The 26,703-nt window shown below is 41.5% G+C and overlaps 1 protein-coding gene across 1 annotated transcript in view; it reads right to left on the bottom strand.

Annotated features, from left to right (window-relative positions):
- Positions 1-2,992: 2,992 nt before the first annotated feature.
- RRM1 (ribonucleotide reductase catalytic subunit M1) overlaps positions 2,993-26,703 on the bottom strand; it is a 30,038-nt gene continuing 6,327 nt past the window's right edge. The window contains exons 5-19 of the mRNA XM_086933772.1: positions 22,045-22,104; positions 18,563-18,602; positions 17,745-17,907; positions 16,961-17,102; positions 16,769-16,852; positions 13,160-13,321; positions 12,985-13,064; positions 11,890-12,091; positions 10,998-11,147; positions 10,102-10,323; positions 8,646-8,722; positions 8,302-8,437; positions 5,359-5,454; positions 4,608-4,796; positions 2,993-3,513 (exon numbers count right to left, since the gene is read on the bottom strand). Coding sequence (XP_086789898.1) covers positions 3,328-3,513; positions 4,608-4,796; positions 5,359-5,454; positions 8,302-8,437; positions 8,646-8,722; positions 10,102-10,323; positions 10,998-11,147; positions 11,890-12,091; positions 12,985-13,064; positions 13,160-13,321; positions 16,769-16,852; positions 16,961-17,102; positions 17,745-17,907; positions 18,563-18,602; positions 22,045-22,104 — 1,989 coding nt within the window. The 3' untranslated portion in view covers positions 2,993-3,327. The remainder of the gene's footprint in view (positions 3,514-4,607; positions 4,797-5,358; positions 5,455-8,301; positions 8,438-8,645; positions 8,723-10,101; positions 10,324-10,997; positions 11,148-11,889; positions 12,092-12,984; positions 13,065-13,159; positions 13,322-16,768; positions 16,853-16,960; positions 17,103-17,744; positions 17,908-18,562; positions 18,603-22,044; positions 22,105-26,703) is intronic.

Raw genomic sequence — 26,703 nt, 5'->3', positions numbered from 1 at the left:
TGGGGGTCTGTAACCGACACCAGTCGGTCGCACTTAGAGCAGAGTTTGAACCCGGGCATCCCTACCGGCACCGATCGAGTCGAAGACTCGAAGAAAGAAATGGTCAAAAGATCAAAAGTTTAGTCAAAAAATGACTAGGGGTAGCGCTTCTCTGGATCTGCGCTAGCTGGCACAGAGAAAAGAACTGACGTCAGAGCGCATGGGCGGCGTCTAAGTACTCCGACAACGTCATTCCGGTGCTAACGACGACGGACGCGGAGCCGCAGAAGACGCCTACCGACGCGCAGGGGTATTGCTACGCCAACATTTGCGGATCCAGTCTGACGCCTGGGGATATTCTAAGGTAAGGAATCTATCACTAACTGGTCTCTTTCAGATAGGCATATTACCTTAATGTCCTGAAGATGATCCCACTATTCAATTAAGGGATCGAAACGCCGGACACAATGTACACCATATACGTTCACTAAACTGTTATGTTCAACATGTACAGTGTCAATGATATTCTGTCTGTTCCATTTGTAATGTGCTCATCAACACATGCTTTTTTGCCTGAACCCTTTAATTAATGTAGTTTGTCTGTTTGTGTTAGGACGCAGGCTGTGTCCCACTTAGATTGTTTCCCCTATTTTGTGTTATACTCTTATTGCATATTAAATACCAGTCCGGCTGGACAGAGAAATATAGTACTGATTGAGTATTAATTTGTTATGTACTAGATTGTCTAGGAACCACGGTCTTTAGAAATATATGGGAATAAAGGGCCCATTAGAAGAACATGGCCAAGGGGCATGTGCAATGTAGGCTGTATCAATACCACTCCGAATCAGCTGTTCACATTGCATGTTGCGCTGGCCTGTTACGGAGGCAAATGAAGCCAAGCACAATTTTCGTGCTGCATGGGACACAAATGCAATGAAGCACTGCTGCTAATCTGTATCACATTCCAAAGGAACTAGCTCAGTTTTGGCAAAATTTTTTCGGATGCTGGAAGACTTCTACAAGAGGCCAGCCTAACAACGTGGGCTGGTATTCACAGACAGAGCCAACTGCAATGAGGAATATATGGACTGACTGCATGCTTGCACAGCTTAAAAAGATTACAATTGTCTAGTGAATATGTATGGTTAACAGGACACTGGCATGTTCTTGGAGTACATTCATTTGCAGTGAGACCTCAGCATGTGCCGCTCTAGAATCGGCTAGTGTTGTTTGCTTAGTCTTATACACCATGGCACTTTGCCGGTCAAACCACATAAGTAGCAGGCACATTTTTAGAGTAGACTGTCTGGTTAACAAGGCACGCTCACATGCTCCGAGCACTCACATTTGCTTCAAGATACCATTACGTGGTGCACTAGAATAATGTGTTAGCGTGGTTTGTTCAGCCCTATACATCATAGCACTTCGCACCATTACAGCCAGCCCTATGAGTAGCATGAGACTTCCTAGAATATTGCTTCAGATTGTTTGCAAAAGCCTGCAAATTCTCTTTCACGTCCGACTTGTATTTGAACTAAGCACTTTAGAGCATCCCTTAACATTGTAGGTCCACGGTCCCCTACTATGACCTTCTATAATATTGCACGTTGTTATACAAGTAGAGGCATTTGCACTGATACATGGCGGATTTTGCACATTCAATGAAATAAATGGTGTGGTACATTGCCCTGGATACCCAAGACCTAACCAGAGCTCATTTTAACTTGCATGTGGCAGTTAGACCATTAACTGGATAATGTAGCCCGAAATTGACGTGGTAAGCAAAGCTCACATTAGTCTGCAACAACACGGTAGCGAGACCTTTTGACTTTAGAAACTGAATACTATGGCACACTGCAGAGCTGTTCTAGACTACCTAAAATAACATGCGTTGTAGATTAACTTTACGCCATCCTTATGAAATAAGTTATTGATGCGCAAGTCGTTAAGCCTTTCTGGCACCAAGATAAGGCTAGATTTTAGTTGCATTCTCGGGTGGAATTTTATGTTCATTTTTAAAACAATGTATTTTAATGCAAACTTGTTTTGCAAACATTAAGTAATCACATGTTTTATACATACTAACCTTATTGTGAAGATCTTGGTCTTAAAATAAAATATAAGCTTATTTTTTTTATAAAATTTGTGCAGAACTCCTTGGAGTCGTGTATCCTTAAAGGGTCAATGTTGTGCAATAAATGTCTTACACTGCTGAGTTAGGCCAAAGACTACTCGCTAATACTATAGAGCATTTTGGGTTTACATTGAGCTCTGTACACTTCAGGTTAATCTCTGAACTCAGGGCATTGCATAACCACTTGGTGGCATACCACATACAGAGCCAGCACCACATACCAGGAAGTGAGTGGCATTGCAAAGTACCCACATCCAGTCTGGCGCCTCTGGATATTAAACTGGTGATTAATCTACAGGTGGAAGTACCAGACACCTGGATTTATCAAGTGCATCACCACTTACTTTAGAAGGGTAAAGGTTTCAACGCATGTTCTTGATTCAAGGACTCCATCTTTTAGTCTATGCTATGAAAGGAGGATTCAACCCACAAGCTTAAACATGTATTCTTAGCCTGAACTGTAGTGTTTGACAGGCCAACGGAAGAGCACTGAAGTTTAGCATTTGGTAGTTTAGACTAAAATAGGAAAAGTAAAAAAAAAAAAAAAAAATTAATGAGCGAGGCAGTGTCAAAGTCAGGTAACACCTCCAGCCCCCCTAAAAGGAAAATCCAAAATAGTAATTCAATGGGGACCGGCAAGAAAGGCTGAAATCTAAAAGAAATACTATGGAAATTTGCACTTTGGTTGTTTTCAGAGCCAGTAATTGAAAGCCTATTTAAAGAAAGGCAGTAGAACTAAGCCACACGGTTCAGACTAAGACGGATGTGAGATGCCTGACAAATTAGATTCCACCACAGCCTGTATACCTAATCGAATTGCCCTAATAACTGCAGCAAAAATTAAACAAATTTGCCAAAGAAGTTAATTGCCACAAGTTTGATTCTGTACAGGTTTATTTGCAACAACGGTGCGAACAGTGAATACTCGATTAGCAATACAAAATTCCCCTTTTCTAGGAGATTCAAGCAGTATATGTACAAAGTTCGTGTAAAAAAAATATTCCTTGTATATTCATTTTGAAGCTGATCTTGCAGAGAGCAGACAGTAACCACATAGCTCTCACAGGAAGGACTGCATCATTAGTTGGCTCACTAGTCCCAACTACACTACAAACACTTCCAGAAGGAGTGACTTGGTTTCTTTGTGACGTTTAACACCTTCGCTCAGGATCTATGCATGCTCAGATTAGGATCCACACCTTCGCTCAGGATTAGGATCCACACATCAGGCACTCATCTCTGTTTTCCAAGGAACACACCATGGCTGCAGTGTTTCTTTCCTTCTCTTCTTTCTCCTCCGTTGCTACAGTCTCCTTCAGCTTCTCTTTGTTGAGAGTGAACTGAATTGGGTTGGCAGCTGGCTTGGTTCTCAGGTAGTACATACCAGTCTTTAGGCCCTGTAAGCACAAAAGCAAGTGAAAAAACTTAAGGCGCCAATACTAACAATGTATTACATTTCAAGGGATTCATGTAAAACACTGCCAATACCAGTGATCATTTAAACAGTATCAGACTGGTGGTCAAAATTGGCCTATTTTCATGCGAGACAAATACAGGTTTATTTACATTAGTTTGCTAATGCGTTTAATGGTTCCATCGGTAATATATCTAGTCAATAGCTTATGTTTTAATAATATTGGTCAGTGAATTTACATTGGTATGGATATATTTATGTGAAGTCTACAGCATCGATAATAAAAAATGGTGTCTGGAAGGGAGTAAATAATCTGTTTAAACAGTCACCGAATATATTTATGAAAAAATAAAACTCAGAAAATGTACTACTAAGAATTGGCCGACATTCACTAACTCAGATGGTGGGTGGGCTTCTGATCATGAACTGTAATGACATTTGGTCATGGTCTATTAGTCATAGCATTTGATGACCGCCCCTTTGGTCTAGCTATCCTCCTTACAACATTTGGGCCCATAAACAATACAAATAAAAATTATCCATTTCATGCAGATTGCAACAGTGCAAAGATCCTCAAAAACAGTTTAACAGAAGAGGGTTAAGCTACAAAACAGATACTGTTAAAGATGAAAACCTGAACTGGTCTACAATTCAATGTTATGTTGTGGGTTCTCTCCAACCGGTTTACAAGTTTTTACCTATACTACGCACTGCTCAGTAACTACTTGGGTACAGGTCACATTTTGAGCCTCAGCAGTTAACTGTGGGACAGATTATATAATGAAGAAATGATTCTCTTTAGTGCAGAGCTTGCCGACAGTGCACATGTTCAGGGAGGGCTGATGTCATGAGTCAGAACAATGCTTTTTATCTTGCCACAGAATGTTCTGTTAACCCAAGCCCAAAACTACTGTCAGTAAAAGGTTATTCTGCCAAGGCATTTAAATGGGTAAGGAGTGACCATGCCACTTATCACAACTCGCTTGTATTGGTTTTCCCAAAGCCCCCCCCCCCCCCCCCCCCCCCCCCCACCCCAAGAATTTTTGTAAATAGCCAGCCCCCTTCCGCGACAGTTACCTGCTTCCAGCCAAAAAAGTGCATGCTAGTAAGCTTTCCGTAGTTTGGCTCTGCAACATGGATGTTTAGAGATTGGCTCTGATCGATGAAAGCGCCTCGATCTGCTGCCATAGTAATGATTGTTTTCTGTGAAATTTCCCACACTGTTTTGTAAAGCTCCTTAATGTCTGCAGGAATCTCTGGAATACTCTAAAAAAGAATTTAAGCACAGAAACTTACTAAACATACTTTGATACAGGCTATGAGAAATTAAAGCCAGAAAAAATAGCAAGTTTATACAGTCCAACAACTTCCAAAAAAGCCTTGAGTGTTAAGTATTATCAACTTGTTAAAATTGGGACATAATCAAAGTCATCCTCCCAAGAACTTAGAGGTGATCAGGAGATATCCCACTAGGATTATAGGAAACGTTAAACTCCAGATTGACCAAGGAAAAACCAAAAATAATCTGCGCTAGGCTACCTGTACCAGTTACTGCAAGCATACAAGACAATAAGCCAGAATCACAGAAGACAAACCAATAATATGTTCATAAATTAGTTACCTAAGCAACCACAGACACTCAGCCAGAGATCTCAAAGTTCAGTGGAAATTAAAAAATACTAGGTTTGAGGAATCACAAACTAATCGAGTCACTCAGGTAAAAAAAAAAAAAAAAAAAAAAAAAAAGTACTTTAGACTTCAAAAAACTATGAGAGATTCTACATTCTTGCATAGGGGATGTGAAGGATATAAACCTGCACCAACCTACCTGAATAGAGCCGTTGCAGCCTATGATTTGGTTTTTCATTTCTTCATTCCATAAGCTTTTTTCAGTCAGATCTTTTAGCAAGTGGGGGTTTACAATCTAAAAAAGGCAGTACACATGTCAAGTAAAATAAAAATGTTAATGCAAACATCGCCAGAAAATGTGGCTCTCAATGCATCCTTCAAGGGCATAGTTTGTATTTTTTTTTTTAAAACGTACATATATTTTTTTATATGTGCAACAGCCCTCATTAGGAGGCCCCTGCAGCGTGCACCACCCATTGCCCCGTCACACAAACAACTACTGACCATCAGACTGACATTTCAGAATAATCCTTGACTCCAAAACTATATGTAGGGCTTGGGAAGTAGGCATTAGTAGTTTTTAATATATATAAAATGAAAAAACGTGTTGTGCTCATATCTAAGACAGACATTAATACCGGTTACGGTTTGTATAAGCTTTATTCGAGACAGTTCTCATAAAAGCACATAAGTTAAAACAATTACACAATAAAACATAATTATAGATATAAATTCATTAAACATTCTGTGCAGCTCATACAGTATTTGCATACAAAAACCATTTTTGATAGATAGTTTTACATAAGTCGTGATTAAAAGGAAAACCTGATTACCTAATTCCCCCCAGAGATCATCGTCTAATTGCCCAAACCCAGCCCAGGTATTTGGCTACCCCTATGACTATCGTATCCTGGGTTGTTGTACATAAGATTCTTAAAGCCACTGCGCTGTCGCGTGTCCCCAGGTTTTTGCATACAGGCGTAAGCCATTTTCTCCTCGGTACTGAATAAGCTTGACATACAAATAGGAAATGGCCTACACTCTCCTCGGCATTTTCACATGCTGGACATAAGTTATTGGTTGGTCTATGCCAACCAGCTGTCAGTTTCTTTAGGGGGATAGATCCGGATCTTAACTGAAAGACGAGTTTCCTATCCATTGGTACCGTAATGGTATCCCAATAGTTTTCTAGGATAGGAAAGATTTGTCTCCAGGAAGCGACCAGCCATAGAGTCGGCCCTAGCGTCTTTCAGCAGATTACCACCCACCCAATCCCAATATTGTTCTTTGAGGGCTTCTTTACTTGGGAAGATTTCTCCCACAGGGTTATTCCAGAGATTTGAAAACCCTAAGTTAGTCAACATGGCCTTCAGGTTTTTTAGCCATTTTATCTTGTGGAAGATGTCTTCCTTGATTATCCAAAGAAAACCCTCCGCATATTGTCTGATTTCTGGAATCGTCCAGAGACGTCTCCAGTAGAGGACTGGGCGCAATCGGGCTCTGTCGGCAATAGAACGCCTACCCAGCTCCAAAAACAATGGGATTAAGGGGGTGCTATGTGGAAGTCCTGTGATCCCTCGCAAGAACTTGTTCTCAGAAGTCTGTAGAGCCACAAGATTGTCCCAAGCCCATAACTCCGCACCATATAATGTAGCACCCAAGACCTTCGCATCGTACACTATAAGTGCGGGTTTAATAGGTTTTGTCTTGGATTTACGGTGTTCCCCCCTTAAAGCACCTGAGAGCTGTTGGTGTTTTAAGACCACTTTATCCAAATGATGCGTCCAGCCAACGCCCTCTGCAATCTGTACTCCCAAATACGTGAATTCTGCGACAGTATCTAACCTGCAGTTTAAGGTTACCTTGGGGTAATTTCTGCGACGTGGGGAGAAGGCCATCAATTTTGTTTTTCCCACGTTCACTTCTAGCCCATGCTCTGTGCAAAAAGCATCGAAAATGTTTAGTGCACGTTGTAGCCCTGCAGGGGTCTTAGACAAGGTAAGGGTGTCAGCGAACATCAGGATCGGAACCCTGGTGTCCGCTAACGATGGGGCGCCTACACTAGCCTTCAACATTCTCTCAACAATCCCGTTAATAAATAACGAGAAGAGTAAAGGAGCCATGGAACAGCCTTGTCAGACACCCCTTTCCACTGGGAAGTCCGGGGTTGTCTCCCAGTTTCCACCCCACTGGACTCTTGCAAAGTTGGATTCATGCAATCGCATGATTAGTGTAAGCAGATCGGCGGAATCCCCAACTTTTGCAGAACCAACCATAACTTGAACCGGGGGACTAGGTCGAATGCCGCCCGCAGGTCGACAAACGCGACATACAGACAGCCCCTTCCCAGTACAACAGTCTTCCACCGCAATATAGTGAAGCGGAAGAACTGGTCAATGGTACTGGTTGCTCGCCTGAATCCAGCTTGGTATGGAGAAAGGGCGTTGTCGTCATCAACCCAGTCCATAAGCTGGTTTGTTACCATTCTCCCAACTACTTTCTGCATGGTAGCTATTAGGCTTATAGGCCTATAGTTGGCAGGCAGTGAACGATCACCCTTCTTGTGAACGGGGATAATAGTTGCGCCTTTCCAAAGGTCTGGGACCGCTTCCCCCTTTGCTAGGGCATTTGCTACTAGGAAAGAATACCTCGCCCATCTAGTCATTTCGTATTTAAAAATATCCGGGGGAATCCCGTCTGGCCCTGGCGCCCTCCCACATTTCACGGAACTAATCGCAATTTCCACTTCTCTAAGGGAAAACAAATTATCGGTTGCATAGACTGGTGTTATGCCGTCGGCCACCCCAGGATGGTTGACTTCAACATACTGTGGTCTAAAATAGTCAACCCAAGCATCTTCTGCTACATTATCTGGCTTTGCAGGGCCAGCTCCTCTACCCCACTTGATAATTTTCCAAAATGTTCTAGAGTCTTTGATACCTGAAGCCTCTTAATACCATGTGGCAGACTGTCACAGGCGCCCGTGCTGAGCACAGGAAACCACCAGTTCAAATTAAGCACTGCAGTAACATCCAACTAGACCCTTCAATGCCAGAGACCAGATGAACATAGCCCAAAGCAAAAATATCTAGCACCAATACACTGCAATGGGTGTTTAATGGCCAGCATATTATGTCATTACCTGGAACTCCCCAGAAAGAACTCTGCGTGTGTAGATGTTGCTGGTGTATGGCTCGATGGATTCATTATTACCCAATATCTGAGCTGTAGAGGCTGTTGGCATTGGTGCGAGAAGTAGACTGTTTCTAATGCCATGTCTGGGGAGTGTGAAGAGACAAGGTCACAAATGAAAAAAGGTTAAAATGTGTGCTTAAAAAATGAGGCAAACTAAATTAGGAGAACAGAAAAGGAACTCATTTTTGTGCTCTGATGAAGACATTTTGGGGCATGGCCTGCATAACATTGGGCACATATCAAATGCGTGCAGAACGGGTTCAAGGCTGAAAGAATGTGAAAACTACTCACTTGGCAATCTTCTCCTTTAAAGCTTTCCAATCCCACAAACTGGTAGGTGTGACGTTCCACATGTCATACTGCAAGATCTGAAATGGAACATAAAATTACCCACAGCCAAACTGCACTCACATGAAACTTGCATCTGTGGGTCTATGAAAACACATTCTTTTACTCAGCTCTTAGCACAAATCCATGCCAAATAAATGCATATCCACTGCACTACCACAAAATGTTCATAATCTAATTCCACCCCAAGTGCACTTTAAACCCATTCACAACCAGAACACATTTCACTTTCAGCTCTGTGCCCAGTTCAAGTTATGTATGCCCTTAACTCTGATAACACCACAGCCTTGGTTTAAAGCGTTCTCTGCAATGCAGATTTTAGTATCCAACTGCTATCACCACGACGTACACAACTAACCACAGTTCTGTGTGCGTCATCATAGTATAAGTTGAATACAAAATTCTGAGTGGAACTATTTCTAGGTTGCTTTTCTGCCATAGCCAGTTACTGATTAACTGTATTGAACACTAAAGAAACTGAACAAACGATAAGGAGCCACATCACACCTCCCCTACCAAGTGAATTTATGGTCCCGACACTACAACTACAAAAACTAGAAGGAAGGAGGTTCATCTTTTCCATCCCAGATGCAACAGCCTATCCAGACAAGCAGAAAGCAATCCATAAACACCCGCTACAGCAAAATGCATTTCAGGTGGCCTCTACTGGATACTAACAGGATTATCCTCCTGTGGAGGATGAAATATCGAAAAGCACATTAATCTGCTAAAATTCATTACTCAGACCTTGCAAAGCATCTATTGTGTGCAGCGCACTAATTTGAGACAAAAAAAAATACAATGCCACAGAGAAAAAGCGATAACTAAAAATGACAGGTATATCATAGGTTTAAACTTTGGCAACCATCTGGCACACCACAAATCATTGCAAGGGTATTTCTAGAGCAAAGCTATCCTAAGTGAACCCCTCCTACTACCCATAAAAAAATAGAGAAAAAAAACCAACCATCCAGCCATTAAAGCACAGACCCATGCACAGTGCAAGCTCTATAGTTGCACACGATTTATTTCTTGACACTTTTACAGCACTCTGTTACCCGTAGGTGTCCTGGCGCTAATGCAATCAATAGTAAAAATGTCCCTTCACCCTCCAAACTTACTCTGCAGTGCAGCAACTCCTAGAGAAGCAAAAGACTACATTTCTTTAAAGTTTAAATCCACAACAAAATCTACAGGATTATTAAAACATACATGTTTCAACTATCCTGTTGGATAGTTTTTGGCTTTCTTACCCATCTCTGAAACCCTCATTTGACAAAAAAAGTTTAACATTGGCACCCAAATAATAATCCAAAACCCCACTGCATGTGAACCAGGTTTCAGTCCTCAAAAGCCTTGCAATCAAGCACAGGGCCTTTTGGTAAAGGTAAGAACTTACTCCTTTGCTGACTGGAGATCCCTCATACGTATCATAGGGTCCTAGTTCTTTTGCTAGTTCACAACTGGATTCCAACGCTCCATAGTAAATGGTCTCAAAGATCTGCTTGTTCAGCAGCTGGGCTTCCGGGCTCTCAAACGGATACCTCATCAGTATAAAGGCATCAGCCAGGCCCTGAACACCAATGCCAATGGGACGATGGCGCTTGTTAGAGGACTCCGCCTTAAAAAAATATATATATGAGCAAATTAGTTTGTACTTAAAAGTCCTTGTACAAGAGTAGTGGTTACAGCAGGAATGTAATATTGAGCCACAGGGAAAAGTCATGGTGGGTTTCGAAGTGTTACTAAATTCCAGAGTAAAGGAATAAAATGATGAAGACATCCAAGAATAAAGAAAGGTTAAAAGCAATGCTACAATCACATGCTCCTCAGCAAGCTACCAAAATAAAAGCATGAGATAAATACTCTCAACCCCCAGTCCAAAGATCACTGATAAAATAAAGCAAAACAAATCAGGTAGGTGACTAGCATGTCAAAGTTCCCCAGAGCATCAACCAGAAAGGGAGATTTACAGCAGATCTTTAGCAAAACAAAGGTTTGTGTACCAGGAAAATAACCTTAGGAAAAATGATACCTAAAGTACCAGTGTACTGTATAGAAACGTTTACATTCCAATCTGTCAGCATAACTATACCATAAGGCGTACATTTATTTTCTACAACCGCAACTGACAAAACAGCCAACTTGCTCTGTTCCTTAGATCATTTTATACAGAAGGCATTTCTGCAACAATCACAGCAAGAGGAAAGGCAGAATACTGCTTCATAGAAAGTTATGATAACGGAGAAGACGTACACTTTTTTACTCAAGCTTCACACTTGGCGTCCATCTTACCTCAGGCACAGGGTAAAAGTTGATGTCAATGATTTTGTTTAGATTACGGACTATCACTTTGGTGACTTCAGCCAGCTTCTTGAAGTCAAAAGTGCGATCAGATGTCACATACATGTTGAGTGCAAGGGAAGCCAAGTTACATACAGCAACCTGAAAGAGATGAACAGCCGTGTTTAGGATGGAGGATACTTTACGGACAGCTGACAATAAAAGCAATGTCAACTATTCTAAACAGTATCTTTGGAACCATACGTTCAAATGTCACCGAATTTAAAACTCAAATCCACCCCCAAGGCAAAGGAAACCAGTACTGCAAAACCATCAGGTTTGGTGTTTGTAAGACGAATGCATGTCCCTTCACACATCATACAATAAAATCTACTGTGCTAAAGTGTAGACAAAAGCATTTGAAAATGGAAGGTCCAGTCCCGCTGCTGTTAACATTCACAGTACCTCCCCCTATCTGCCTCAAGTCTGTCAATCTGTAGGATGAAATTTTTACTGAAGATGGGATCACTGTTCCCACAGCATATGCTAGCCTCCTTTTAGATGACTCCTGCCCAGTGGCACTTTCATAAATGTCCTAGGCTCATTCTGTTTCCACCACCCATATACGCTGCTGGCACCTAAAACGCTACGCTAAAGCTCTGGATCCGTTTAGCATACTTTAATTTCAAGTTGTCCAATAGACAAACCAGACATTAAAAGGTCTTGTCCCCAACAGAAATTAAGTTTCAGACATTATTGAAATTCCACACTCCAAGAATTGAACAGCTCTACACTAGCAGTTCCTAAGTTGGCAAGAGTAACTATGGACAATCATGGGCTATTACGCAAAGAGAAAATTAGTCAATGGGGCTTTAAAAAGTGGCAGACCAAATCATGTTCCCACCTCATCGCCGTTGGTGTACTCCACAATCTCTGTGCACAGGTTGCTAGATTTAATCGTTCCCAAGTTCTGCTGGTTGGTCTTTCGGTTGCAGGCATCCTTGTAGAGCATGTAGGGAGTGCCCGTTTCAGTCTGAGACTCAATGATGGCATACCAGAGCTGTTGTGCCTTCACTACTTTGCGAGCACGGCCTTCTTTCTCATACCTAGACCGGAATAATAGATCAAAAGAACAAATACGCTATAGGACAGGTTTTGATTAAAGCAATCACATAATTACTGTAATAAAAACCTCACAAAACCCAAGGATAACTAACCTACTCCTATTACATCTAAACCAAGATTTTAAAATTAAATGCCACATTACAAATAAGCAGGGGCACTCACACGCAGGTGCCTAACAAATTATAACAAATTTCAGTCTAGGGTTGCAAAAAGATAGCAACCTGTCTTAGAAAAATAGAAAGCTTGGGTGGTCAGAACATAAGTTGAGTGCTTTATAAGCAGATCATGCTTGCCTTGGTCACAAGTCCATCTGCACAGCTTAAAGGAAGCCTAGAGAGGTTTGGATGTGTAGGAATAATCCTACATAATTTAAAGACTCCCTCATTCACACTTCAGGCCTGATGCCTCTTGATCGGGTGACTTAATTCAGTTTCAAACATCACAACATGGAAAGGAAACAAACTAGAAAGCTATTTTCAGTAAAGGTTAGTTACAATTATGACAGTGACCAGCCAGAAGCCTAAGAAGTTTATACACATGGTCATTAGAGGGTTTTTACCCAGAAAAACGTCCATATTAAGGGCAATTACAATCAGCTGGTAAGAAATAGGATTTAATAAAATGACTGATATCAGCTTTCTTATATCAGTTACTAAATTAGCTAACATTCATAGGTTGTATATTCAATGATGACATGTTCGAATTCATCTCATATTTCCACCCAACAGTAGCAATCACCTCCATGATTCATTCCTTAGATCACAATTGCAACAAAAGTAGAATTACACCGATACCCTTAACCAGCCGCCCAAATACCATTTAAGCAACAAAATTAAATGTGGATGGACGTGCCAACCAAACTAGAGACCCATACCTTTCATATAGTTCCTCAAACTTCTCTCCCCAAACATCATCTAGGCCTGGGCACTCACTCGGGCACATCAGGGACCAATCCTAAGAGAGAAGGGCAAGTTGAATGACCCAATTTATTCTGCAGACAAGTAAGCACTGGGACTAGAGCAAACAGCATTGCACAGAAGGTAGTTCACCTCATTGTTTTCGACTCGTTTCATGAAGAGATCTGGAATCCAGAGAGCAAAGAAGAGATCTCGAGCACGCTGTTCCTCCTTCCCAGTGTTCTTTTTCAGGTCAAGAAACTCAAAGACATCAAAGTGCCAGGGCTCCAAGTAGATGGCAAATGCACCAGGCCTCTGACAAAATAAGAAAATAAATTACCTCAAACAGGTAGCAAAAAAGGGAGGGAGGTTACAGGGTGTAAACATTGTTATGTTGCATGTATCTAGCCTTATATTCTACTGCAATTATCTGGTGTAAGGGTGGTGAGAGCTGTGCTAGAAGATTAGGTCAAATAATGGGCAATAGGGAATGTAAGATTCCATTGCAACACAAGATTACTTACCTTGCAATGGGCCGCGCATAAACTAAGATTCATGCATGACATAAGCAAATTCTAATGTGAATACCTTCAAAGGAGGGAACCCTATCAAAGGACAAGGAAGGAGGAGTCAAGACAGATTTTCAGGCTAACCAACTACATAAACAAATTAAGTAGGCTAAATATCTATTATATATGTATTAAGAAAAGCTTCCTCTCTCCAAGATTAACACAAATGTTAGGGTAAGATGCAGAGAAAAAAATGCTTCCAGCAATAAAGACCTCTAATCAGCTGCATAGAAGAACACAAAAAACTGTTCCTCCCACTCCAATACCAAGTGGCACAAAACTGCTTTATAATGGATCTGTAAACCTCTCTGGCTGAGAAGTCACTGCCACTACATTACACACAGGTCAGTTTTTTCAAATCCAACAAAAATGGGACTATGAGACAACTGGATATACTATGGAATTTGCAGGAAATCATACTTCCATTAAAATGACCAATTCCGTAGCCAATTTGTTTTTCTGATGGATACAGCTGCAGTTTCCACATCCAAATCACTCCCAAAGCAGTACTCATAGGAAGGTGTGAATTAAGCACAAGTCCTACAACAGGAAGTTTTAAAGCTCTGCTTTTCAAAACTCAGCCAAATTCTTCAAGCAAGTAGGAAACACTAATGCTTCAAGGATGAATGCAAGGACCATCAAGTACTAGCCTGAACAAGCTCTACAGTAGTGCATGCAACATGGCATAAGTCACTTCCATCCCCTTAGCCAAATTAGCTGTAAAAGCATGGGGGGCCTTTTATAGCTACCGTATCACAGTTTCACCACTGTGGAACTACAGGGAGATACTCGCCATGACCATCACAACAAACCTAAGAAACATTTATTACTATTTATGCTATTGGGATCAAGCATATGCAGCATCTTCTGTCATCCTTGTATCCATCTACCCACAAACAGCATTTTGAGCCAGACGAAACGCCAAAGTGATCAAAACACCTAACGGACAAACAACCCCTATCCTTGGGGAGGAACATTGAAAAGTTAGTCAAACCTGAAATTAACAGACCCTTCTAGTTCAGGTTCAAATAGAAACAATGTGTCTCAAATGGTAAGTCCATAAAAAAGGACCAAGCTTACATTACATTGTGGAGCCACAAACTAAATAAGATTTGACAACCCATTTCATAACCCTTTCTACTACCATCATGAGACAATAGGCAGACACTGCCACCTAATAACCCTTAACAGCACCTAAACTGATGCATCAGCTGAAAAACAAATTGCTAAACATTTAAGTGGGTTAAGCTTTTAACCTCACTTTGTAAAACACACACAAAAAAAGAAAATTTAGACCAACAACTGTACAACAAAGTCTTAATCGAAGGTATCTTAGTGTTAATCCTAAGGCCATACATCCTCAAAAGTGAGACATGTGAGGTATACCTGTTAAGACCCAAAAAAAAGTGTATTTGACATTTGGATGTAGCCATCCATTTTGCGGAGAACGCTCATCTGACTGGGACAAGCCATGCACATGAATTCCAACACATCTGGATACCATGGAGACAATTCTGCAACATCAGAAGAGCCATATGCCTTTTGCACTACTCCCTGGCAGCTCAACACCCCCTTTCTGCACACCCTCCCATTCCCCAAGGGATTACCATTACGAGATAAGCAATTCCTCAAGTTGTTAACAAATGCCTTTTTACTCAGCTCTAGATTTGCAAAAAGGTTGCCTGAGAAAGTTCATTTGGCAGATACCCATACAACTCTGCTGTCTGATTCGATTTGTGACATACAACTGCTTGCTTAACAAATTCGCTCATGTGCCCAGGTATTTCAAAAGAGGAACGTAGACAATCCAATCTGCCAGTTTATGGTTCACAGGTATGGATATACAGTCTTTGTAAGGGAGCCAAACTCCTTCCATTTCAACATAACACAGTTGTGTTTGTCAAACTGATTCTGCTGCCACAAATCCTTTGAAGAAAAAAAAAAAGCCAGTTTGCCTGATAAAACCACTTTGCATCAACCTGCACTTGGTGAAATAATTACACAAACCTGGCAACGGACCAGCCACTCTAGAAACCAAATAGGATTCTGAATAGCTGACCCAGTAGCACATTGTTCTATGTCCCGAAAGAAACTCAGTCTAACTAGTCACATGATTAATCATGGTCATCCAGAGACATGCAGAATGGGTTCCAATGCACTTCATGAAGTGTACCCTGAACATGGGTTAATCAGGTCAGACATCGTACCAAATGTTAAGGCACTTCACTCCCAGCACAGATTAATCAGAAGGAGACCCCTCCAACTTCTGGTTTTTAAGCTAACCCAAAGTCTAGACCAGGGTTCTCCAATCTTTTCACTAATAAGGGCTACTTATGTTCAATAGAAATCATTCGGAGCTAGTAATATTTAGTATAGTAACACTTCAAACTAGATTATATTAGTGACAACACTATGCACGTTTGCAAGCAGTAAATATGTCCCTGCATGTGGCAGAGTTGCTAGTACTAATGTAAAAAAGGCTTTGCACATTTGGGATGCCTGGTCATGGGTAATATAGAACTGCCATAGCTGCAGTGCTCCTGGCATCAAGGTAATGTTAGTAATACGTCTCCCCCAATGCCAAATGAATTATTAATCAATAACAGATTTTTTTAAATTTATTTTGGAAAATCAAACCACTTGACCTGACATCCGGATATAAGTTATACAAATACACACATTTTCACCTCATACACTTTCAATCTTGGTACACATTAATCCACGCAAAGGTTTCTGATTAACAAGGCTGGACTGCACACAGGAGAGCTACTTAAAGGTAGTTCATGGGCTACCGGCTGGAGAAGCCTGGTCTAGACAGAAGCAGAAACTAGATATTTTGCCAACACAAAGTTGAAAAATTACAGCTCCATCCCTGCCAACATTGGTAGTGGGAAAAAATGCAATGTGATTAGTGACAAAGACCACGAAGCTTTGCAAATCCAGTGAGCCTGTCTAGTGTGAGCTTGTACCAGAAGGAAGGTAGTGGATGTACTTTCCTTGTATAACAGCCATGCTTGGTATGTGCACTGTTCACATGAGCCCACAGAAGTAAAGATAGCCATTATAAATAGGACATGCTCGTTTTGTGTTTCACCTATACAACAGCTTTAATACGGGTAATGTTACCCAATTCTGTATATGCCAGAATCAAGGTGTCTATGAACTGATGTTACAGCTGTACTATGTCACTTACCTTATTACCACCTTGATCCACATAGCGAGCTGTATTGTTGTACACTCTCAACATTGGGACAAGGCCATTGGAGTTCCCATTGGTCTGTAATCAGGAGAAACAGTGGTCAAAATATAACATTCCAGTACAGGAACAGCATTACAGTCTTTCATGGCGGAAGTAGTTTATAGAGGCAATGCAAACCACACTTACCCCTGCAATATAGCTGCCGGTGGCTCGAATACAACTCACAGCTACACCAATGCCGCCAGCAGACTTCGAAATCAAAGCACACTGTTTCAGGGTGTCGTAGATCCCCTCAATACTGTCATCCTTCATGCAGAGCAAGAAACAACTTGGAAAAAAAAGTGCAATAGTTTACTTTCCCCGAAAAGAGGAAGAGAACAGTCACTAGGGGATATCCATGCACTGTCCAAGTTTTAACATGGTGTGACTAGACTCTGCTTATAGTCTTCAGTGGAAAGAATGTGCCCTGCTACTGTCTCCAGATGAGAAAGATCTCTGAAAATTAAGCCACAGAAGCCCTCGTGCTAATACACATGGATACTTTGAGATAATGGAGCTATGATGGTGGAACCCTCCAGCTGGGAGGAGCAACGCTCCTTTGTACTGCTCCTGGCTTTATTACTGCTTGTTAAAACAGGGTTAACACAAACATAAAAGCCTCTGTGACATCTTATGGTCCTTTAAGTAGGATAGGCATTCAGCCTTTAGCTAAAACGCTCTTAAGCTTCTGTAAACAGTTGCAAGTAACTTTTCACTGCACTTTAGAACAGTGCACCAGATCTTCCTTTCCATAGGCATGTTAATTACTTTGTTTTGGATCTGTATTTTCTGTCTCACAGATCATTCACTGCAAACTAGCTTGCAGAGTGCTCTAAAATTGTGCAGATTTAAACAGTTCCCTTCCAAAAGACTGCCCAACTGACAACAAATCTACAGATACACACCACATTGCATAAAGTCTAAAGCACACCTGGAGAGCTGAGGTCGATTGGTTCCAGCATTGAAGAGAGTGGGCGATGCATGAGTAAACCATTTCTCTGACAGCAGGTTATAGGTTTCAATTGCAGAATCAATGTCATTCTTGTGGATCCCAACAGACACCCTCATAAGCATGTGCTGAGGACGCTCTGCAACTGGGGACAGGAAAGAGGAAGTTTACCTTTAAGACCTAGAACTGGCTTGAAGTCAGTAAGAGATTATGGGGAACACAATCCTAAATCTAGGACACCAAGTACTAAACATAACAAGGGTTTCTAGGATTACTGTACTTGAGTGGAGTATTAATAAGGTAAAGCACAGCTAACATGCCAACATGGAAAAATACAAACAAAAATACCATTCTATTGTTTTGAAAAGGAAATACATTTAAAATTATACGGTTAAGACTGATTACATTTTCCACAAATCAAATTATTGTTCGACAATTTTAAGTATTCAATTGATATCCTATTTAAACTATCATAAAATTTATTTGGGATCTTAACTAATCTAGTTTTTTGCAGCCAAAAAACCACTATATTATTTTTTCAAATGTTTGTTACGAAATCTCCCTTCATAGTTACGTTCCAAATGCATGAACAACATTCATGGCCGGCTATTTGTTATGAAATAGACATACAACCTATGCCTTCAAGTGAACTTGTCAGAATAAAAATGTGTGACATTTGCAATGCTATGCACCATTAAATCTTGTATTACATTCACCACGGCTTCAGTGTTTAAAATGTACTTAATCTGAGCTGCTCACGGTTGTGGACCACTATTGCACGTCTCATCGTAAAAACATACCTTTTCCAGAAGCTTTTAGCAGATATGACCGTTCTAAAGTCTGAAACAAAAATAAAACGGATTGTTGGATATCATAAATGACAAGACCAAACACTGCACCCAGTGAGTTTCCATAACCAAGGAAATGACCATAATGTATCTAGTAGTTATACATAGTCTAGCTGGGATGTTCAATTTAAAGCGAATAGAGGAAGTGGCTTTGGTAGGGAGGCAGAGATGATCATCAGTACGGTCTTTGGGACGAAATGGGTGGTCTTTCAAGAGTAGACTTTAGGGTATTGGAACAGTACTTTAAGGCTAAACTAACATTGGCAAAGCAAACATGTCGTGCCTTGGCAAGTTGGTGAAACAAATAATTCTCCCCTTTCTTAATGCAAGGAAGTGCCACTGAGGAAGAAAAAAAAATTAAGCTAACACCTAAACGTGCAGGTCAGTCTTGAAATAACTTTTTTTTAAATCTAATTAAAAAAAAAATCTATCATTTTAAAACAAGAAAGATGTTACACATGAAGTAAAGTGCACTCGAAATGTTCAATACTACTGCCCCCATGCTATGTTGGGTGCAAACAAATTGTGAATAACTAGGCAGCCCAATGGATTTAGAAAGCAGACTAGATCATGTATATTTATATGAATTGGTTTGATTACATGTAGCTTAGACAATGTGGACTCTAGTCCATATGAAAAAAAAAATTGTAGACCTCATTTTCAGGCATGACATTATATAGAACCTTTTGGTTTTACTAAATGTATATACTGTATTCGTGGGGGTTTTAGCCAGTCCTCCTCATACACTGGTTTGCTATTGTGTTATTCACATTTTTCTTCAATCCACTTCAGCAACTGGCCAAGTTCTCCGATTTGTGGCATGTTGTCATGCCACAAAGAGCCCATCCACAGACACAAAGTAGTTCCTTCAAAGACAAGAATTAATAAGGCAATGTGTGCGTGGAGACATTTTCTTAAGCTGGACAACGGCCAAGAAACAAGGTGTAAAAATAAAGTCAGAAGGCCTGCAGCTACCGCCAGATCCAATTACTTTGCCAATACTAGTTTTAAATGTCCTAACTGTTGCACGGAGTAATGATTGAAAAGCATCCTATAACAATTCCTCACATTGGAAGATGCTTCGTTTTACTTGAAATAGGCATTAGATAGAGAGGGAATCTGCTGCCTTGGTCAATTAGTTACAATTAAATGTACTGGTATGATCCCATTAATCCATTCTGAATTGCATGACATTGCTAACTTACAAATACCCTTACAGATCAACTCAGGAGGCCAACGCCATTAGAAACCAGAAGAGCACCATCAAAAATCACCAACCACAAAAGAACCATCATCTCAAAAGCAGGCTCAACTCAGTGAATCTATTCAGCGTGAAACCAGTCGGTAGGGCACAACACATTTTTGAAAATGGTGTACAAATAATTCTGCATCTTTGTACAATAAACTTGCCCTCAGACTAGTGCGACTAGAAAGTTGAGGTTGTGAACCCCTCAGGAAGTTGGATTTGAAGTGAATTCTTACCGTTGAGAATGCTAATAAAGAAGCTCATACTCAAATAACTAAATCTAGTTCTTATATCCAACCTTCCACCCCTCCAGTCCAATATTTGGATTATACTTAACGTTATTTATATAATCTGCACCATGTACTGTGCATAACTACTTTCCTTTTTTTAAACAAATTAATTCTTAACGGCCGACAATTGCAATTAACCCCTTCACTGCGGCGGCTATTCCGCCGCAGTGCTAAGGGGTCGGGGTGGCCGCATGCTGGTGACGGAACCGCTCCGTCACCAGCGTCGGTTGCGCTGTGCTTATGACGGAGCGGTTCCGTCATGGCCCCGCCCGCTCAATGGAACACTCAGCGCAGGCGCGGAATTCGCGCAGGAGCGCCGGGCGGGCCATGACGGAACCGCTCCGTCATCAGCACAGCGCCACCGCAGCTGATGATGGAGCGGTTCCGTCATCAGCAGGCAAGGGGTTAATAACACAAACCATTCACAAGGTATCGCAGTGGTCACTTAAGCAAATAGACTAAGTTAGCAACGTTTAATTTCATTTGTGTAATTTAACTATTAGAAGTATTTGGACATGCAATGGCCAATCTAATATTAATCACCCTAGAAGGATTCTACAAGCAAAAAGTGTGCATCTTCAGGACAAATTTCCATATCTTCTGGTTCGTGACTTTATTTAGCATGAAGAAACATGAATAAAGCAAGTAGTTTCATGAACCAGTACCTGTATGTAGTTTTCGGCTTTCAATGAAAATTACTGTTTGAAACAGGGGTTTTAGATTTTGGCAGAATAGTAGATTATGGTAGACTGTTCACTTTGTTGCTATATCAACTCCACACCTGACCGACAGCCCAATTTTGTTAACTTTAGAACAGTCACTACGCTTCCACAAATAGAGACTAAGGGCCAGATGTAGGTAGGCTTTTACCGGGTGGTAACGGCCGAATTCGGCCGTTACCACCCGGAAAAAGCAATTTGACATGTAGGTCCCTGTAATTTACAGACTCGGTAAATTTACCGATAGGTAAATTTACCGAGTATGTAAAATACCGAGTCGGTAACATTATGGATACCGGTAAATTGGTATGTAGGTGGGACTCTTCTGAGTCCCACAAGCAGTACAAAATCGGTATTTTACCATCAAATAATACTTGATGGTAAAATACCGTTTCAGGTGTGCATGCACATGTGTGCATGCACACCTATGCCATATGACAGGCAGACCTGCCCTTAGGGCAGGTATGCCTGCCACATGGCACCCGAGCCTCTTTTGGGGGTGCCAGAGGGTGTCAAAGTGACACCCCCTGCACCCTTGTGGCTATCGGTATTTACCGATGTGGTAAATACCGACCGGTAAATGCCCGTTCATTCCTATGGGCTTCAAAGCCCATAGGAATGCATGGGCATCAACTGGTCGGTATTTACCGCATCGGAAATTACCGACTGTTTCCGATTCGGTAATTGCACATCTGCAATTACCTACATCTCGGTATTTTTATTTTCCGACCTCTGAAATACCGAGTCGGTATGACTCGGTATTTAAGAGGTCGGAAAATAAAAATTACCTACATCTGGCCCTAAATGACTCCTACCAGCAGAACTTGGATATGATCTTGGTGCTAGCCTGTATTGCACAAGCCAAAAAATATAAATAAATTAAGCCACAGTATTAAAACATTGGGATTTTCCATTTAGCCTACCTTGATGAATTTAGTGTCCGACAGCATTGATATAGATACTATGGCCTCAAACGTACACAGAGAATACACGAGTGTACATTATTTTCCAATTCTTATCACAGAAAGCTCAAATGGCAGGTGGTAAATCCCCACTGAGAGGCACCATAGCAAAACGTAATATTTTCCATGACAATTTACAATCATTTTCCGCCTCCCTCACATTAAACAGCTTCAGAGGATGGGTTATAAGTTTAACAGGCATTGAGCTGTTCCTTACCTTAAATCCAAAGTAATTGTAGGAAAAATCCCGATCATAGATTATGGCAGAATTCAGTCGCTGAATAAAAAAATAAGAATAAACTGTTGCATCTGCACTGTATGGACAATTGCAAACCAATAAGACACTAAAATACTCTTAAACCTTTGCACCACAAAGTGTTCAGAAAGAAAACACAACCAGCAGGAGCACCATTTACCTTGGATGGGACAATGGTGGGGAGGGGGGGCATAATGGCATGCAAGTTGTGTGCACCTTTAAGCATAATTATTTACATTTTTCAGTTACCTCCCATCTATTCACTTAGCTGATTTCAAAACTATTCTACAGGTAAAGTGGTAGATTAGGAGTTGATCCTGTGGCCGGTTGTACGATATTGGTCAAAACATTCTGTGACCTGGTTCATTGTAGGCCCTTTCTAGTGGATATGCATTCATAAGTCTTATCACTTAAACAAAACAAAGGGAATCCAATAAGCCTCGTCTTGGGGACCTCGGTTATTAGATCTCAGCCTGCGCTTGCACAGTCTTGCTCCGAGACTTTGTGTTTTAGAATGGGGCTTGAACCCGCCCCTTTTCTCCATTGGCTGGCTTCCTAAACAGAGGCCAGCCATTGGAGAGGGGAGTCGGTCCTTTTAAGCCCCGTGTTTTTGGGATTGAGGGGCATGTTTTTATAGGTTCTCCCCTCTTCACATTGGCTGGAATATAAAATTCCAGCCAATGGGAAGGAGAACGAAAAACACGCCCCTCAATCCCGAAAATGACGGTGCCTTTCTCCTAGGGATTTCTGCGTTACCTCGGAGAAAGATGGTGTCCTCTGTTCCCTGCTTGTGCGCGATTCACCCGTGGCCTCTAGTCCTGCCGCCTCAGTAAATACTGGGTTTTGCAAATGTAGTGCCGTTTAAGTCACTCAAGCGTCGCTCTTCTTTGAAGTTAACGTTTAGCACGTCCCACACTTGATTTTAATCGCCACGGTGAGTTAGAGATCAGCTGCCACCCACTCCCAATCTCTTAAACCTGCAGAAATGCGCCGTGCCCTTCAGTCATGCGAAATACAAGTTGATTCCTAGAAGTTGCACTTCAGGAAACTGCATGGGGGCGAAAACCTGTTTTCTACAATATTTATTCAGGATTTTAAAGGAACACAATACTGCAGTCGCCAGAATATTTGTTTCTTGTCAGTCTTTCCTTCCTCCGGGCACTATCTTTAAGCAATAATATTTCCAGAGTGTCTTGTGTACTGTTGTATGCTGCGCCGTTTGCAGGAGAACTGGGCCCCTGGTTGGTATGTGCTATTTTTTCATGACCAGCCCTGCTTTGTCAGTGCTCGTTTTTGTGTTAACAGAACGTTTGTTGGTTTAGCGTGGCCCTAACAGTGTGTGTCGAAATGCTCTCGTTTGCTTGATCCGTGTGTTTATTTTAACCGCTTCTTCTAGTTTATTTTGTATGGCAGTCAATTTATACTCCAATGTTATAGAAAGATTTAAAGTTGCTTAGCTATCTGCAAAGTACTTAAAAGCACACAAATAGCGTTTCAGTTGTTGAATGGAGCGTCTGCGGAATAGTATTGAATTTATCAATCACACTACTACTGGGGATATTCTAGGCATGGCTGACTATACGAATTTTCATAGCTACATATTCGAAGCTGACTTGTAGAGGAAGTCTAACCCCTCAAAACTAAAACAGAAGTGCTGATGGGTCTCAAGCCACCATATGACACCCTCTTTGGTGGCCTTCTGAGCTAGCCTGGGTGTTGCTCCTACACTGTCAAATTAATTGGTTCTGTTTTGATCAAGGGCAGTTCTTCACTTATCAAATTAATGGTTAGTTGTGGTTCAGGCACGTGTTTTTTTTACTTCTGCATCTGCCTGACCCAGAAAATACAAGTGATGGAACATTGTTTTGAAGCCAGTTTTTCATTTTTGAGCCTATTATTGCAGTATGGTGTATCTGGGCCTCCTTGTCTTATCCATAGTTTCCAAATCATCCAGAACGCAACCACCCAGCTCAATCTTGTTAAATGTTGCATTCAGGACACGGTTTGTCTGAGACAGCTTCTCTGTTACCCACTAGGTTCCCTGGTTGTGATCGCTTTTTCTTGCCTCTGTTCCCTGGGGTGTTACTGGGCAGAGGTGGGCGTGTGGTGAGGGGCAGTGGGTGCCCATGGCATGGATGCCAGCGCACCAGCTGACCTGGACAGAGGGAAGCAACGGGTGAGCTCTGGGAGTTGGTGGGGGCCTCGAATAACCCATTTGAAAATAAGGGGGAGTCCCCGTGGTGTGTGTGTTTATGTGTGTGTGTGGCTGTCTCAGTGTGTGTGCGTGGGTGGCTGTGTCTGCTAATACTATACTACTCCCCTATTGCCATTGCAAATGACAATACCATTTATGTTTTGTTTTTTTTAAAAGCCATTTGCAATGCCAATAGCTCTAACTTTAACAAAGACGAGACCATTGCATTGTAAATGCTTGTTTTTGTGTGATGTGCCTGAACGGTACACTTACCACAGTTACTATTTTGACACCACTCTAGAGTCCAGCCAAGTTGATAAATGAAGACTTACTGGAGGAGACAGATTACAAACTACATTACATATAACAGTTAATAAACAAAAGTATCTAGCCATTGGCCCTATCACTAACAAAACATTGAAATTTGGAAGACCTAAGATACACAAACACAAGGGACCAGTTAACCTCTTCCAGAGCAAAAAGGAGGGCCTTGAGTGAATTTATAGCACCAAATAAGTATAGGGCTGAAAGATGAAGTTAGTTTTCTAAGCACACAGTCCTCATGATGTTAAGGTTCACACCAGTGAGGGCCCTGTAAACTGGCCAATGGGGCAGGTCAGCTTATGAACCCAGATCAACCTACGAGCCCAGGTAAGGACAAAAGTGTCTTAACAATTAAGATACGGAGGGAGAAATAAAGACCGTTGTTAGTACCAACAAAGATGTTCTCCAGGGATGCAAAATTTTAAAGGTCCATTGGTTGAAGCGTGAGAATGGACATCCATCGATTAAACCAGTCCCTGTTGAGAACTAGGATTTAAGCTATGGTGCTAGAAGCCTTTAAAGACAATATAGAAAACAGTCCCATCTAGACGGTTATCCAAATTGTCTTGATTCAGGGTGAACAGCTCCCATGAACCAAACGGCTGGAAACCCCATATAGTCTGTGGTGCTAGGTGAAGTCACATACAGGCTTCCTAATAAACTAGGGAAAGACCAATTGAATCTTCCTGGAATCATCTTTACAGTTCTTAACCTCTGGCGATGCATTGTTGGTCAGACTAGGAGGTATTCTGGTCGCAGGGTTTGTGACTCCTGGACAACTTAGCTAAAGCAGACTTCTGCAAGTCTTCCGGACAGGGTCATGCTCCTTTCTGGGTAGTTTTCCCTTTCTTCTAGTCAGGGAACCGGAGCAAAGACTTCCGCACAGTCCATGGCTGATCGCGAACATGAAGGGAAAAAGGGACCAGCAAATTACCCTTAACTGGCAAATATCTACAATGGGGCATAGATACTAAAGTTAACATTAAGTAGAATTTTAGAGCCGAGGGTCTAAATTTATTTTGGGGGTCTTTCTGGAACCACACGCCGTACTGCAGCTTTGTTCACAATTTCAAATCTACCTCCAATCAAGAGAAACCGTAACATGGGCCTTTCGTCCTCTTACACTCCAGGCTTTTGCAGTGGTAGCCAGAATGGCTGCTCAGAAACAACCAGGTTGTGTTCTGCAGCCTCAATGCTCCTATTGCTAGGCAATTGACTTTCCATTTCCTGCACTGCAAAAATAATTTCAGTTAAAAGAGCTTGAACTGACTGGGAGCAGAAGACTTACACCCCAGCTATAACTAGCAAATACAATTCTCGGGAGGGGTGGAAAAATTACAGGCAGGAATATCACATCCACTGTAGGCTAAGAAGTTCCATAGAAAACATCTTTTGCATCTTACTGTACCCCAAACTGGCATATTTACCCTATGTACAAAATTACTGTGAAATTACATGAAACTAAATACAATGCATGCTAAATATTCAATAAAAGTAAAGGCAACCCATTTACATCTGGAAAAATTCTGATGGTAAAGGAGCAGTCACCAGTTTTCACTCCAGTAAGGTAAAAAGCATGTATCCCTGAAACTGAGCTGTAGCCAGTGTATGCCTATCAGGGTTCAAGTGGGCGGAACAATTTCAACTAGAGGGGGGTGGAGGTACACTTCCCGAGTGTGCCCCGACAACCCTCTCTCCCCCCCTTAATCGCTGAAACGTTGCTGCCCATCTGGTGCACTTCCTGGGCGCAGAGGTACACAGATGTTCCAAGCTATACTCAGAAATTCTAGCTGTCTGATCAGAGCAGAAACTCCAAACAAGAATGATTCTGTCATGCAAGGTATGTGCTATGGTGCACAGCTACCATTTGTAGGGCACTAGATTTTTCAGAGTCTGAACTGTTTTGCGATTTTCACCAAACCAATGTGTTAATGAGGATTCGTACTTTGCGCACAATCCCACCAAAACGGTAGAGGATGCCCTAAGGTCAGTCTAATAAGTCCAGGGGGGTCAGAAAAAAACATATGCGAGAAGGCCTTTAGCATATACTGTTGGGCACTTTTTTGTCTGTTATGATAGTTTGTGATGGGTATTAACAATGT

The sequence above is a fragment of the Lissotriton vulgaris genome, chromosome 8 (assembly GCF_964263255.1).
Source record: "Lissotriton vulgaris chromosome 8, aLisVul1.2, whole genome shotgun sequence".
Lineage (NCBI taxonomy): Eukaryota > Metazoa > Chordata > Amphibia > Caudata > Salamandridae > Lissotriton > Lissotriton vulgaris.
The sequence above is the reverse complement of the archived record's forward strand: the minus strand, read 5'-3'. Positions and strand labels throughout refer to the sequence as shown.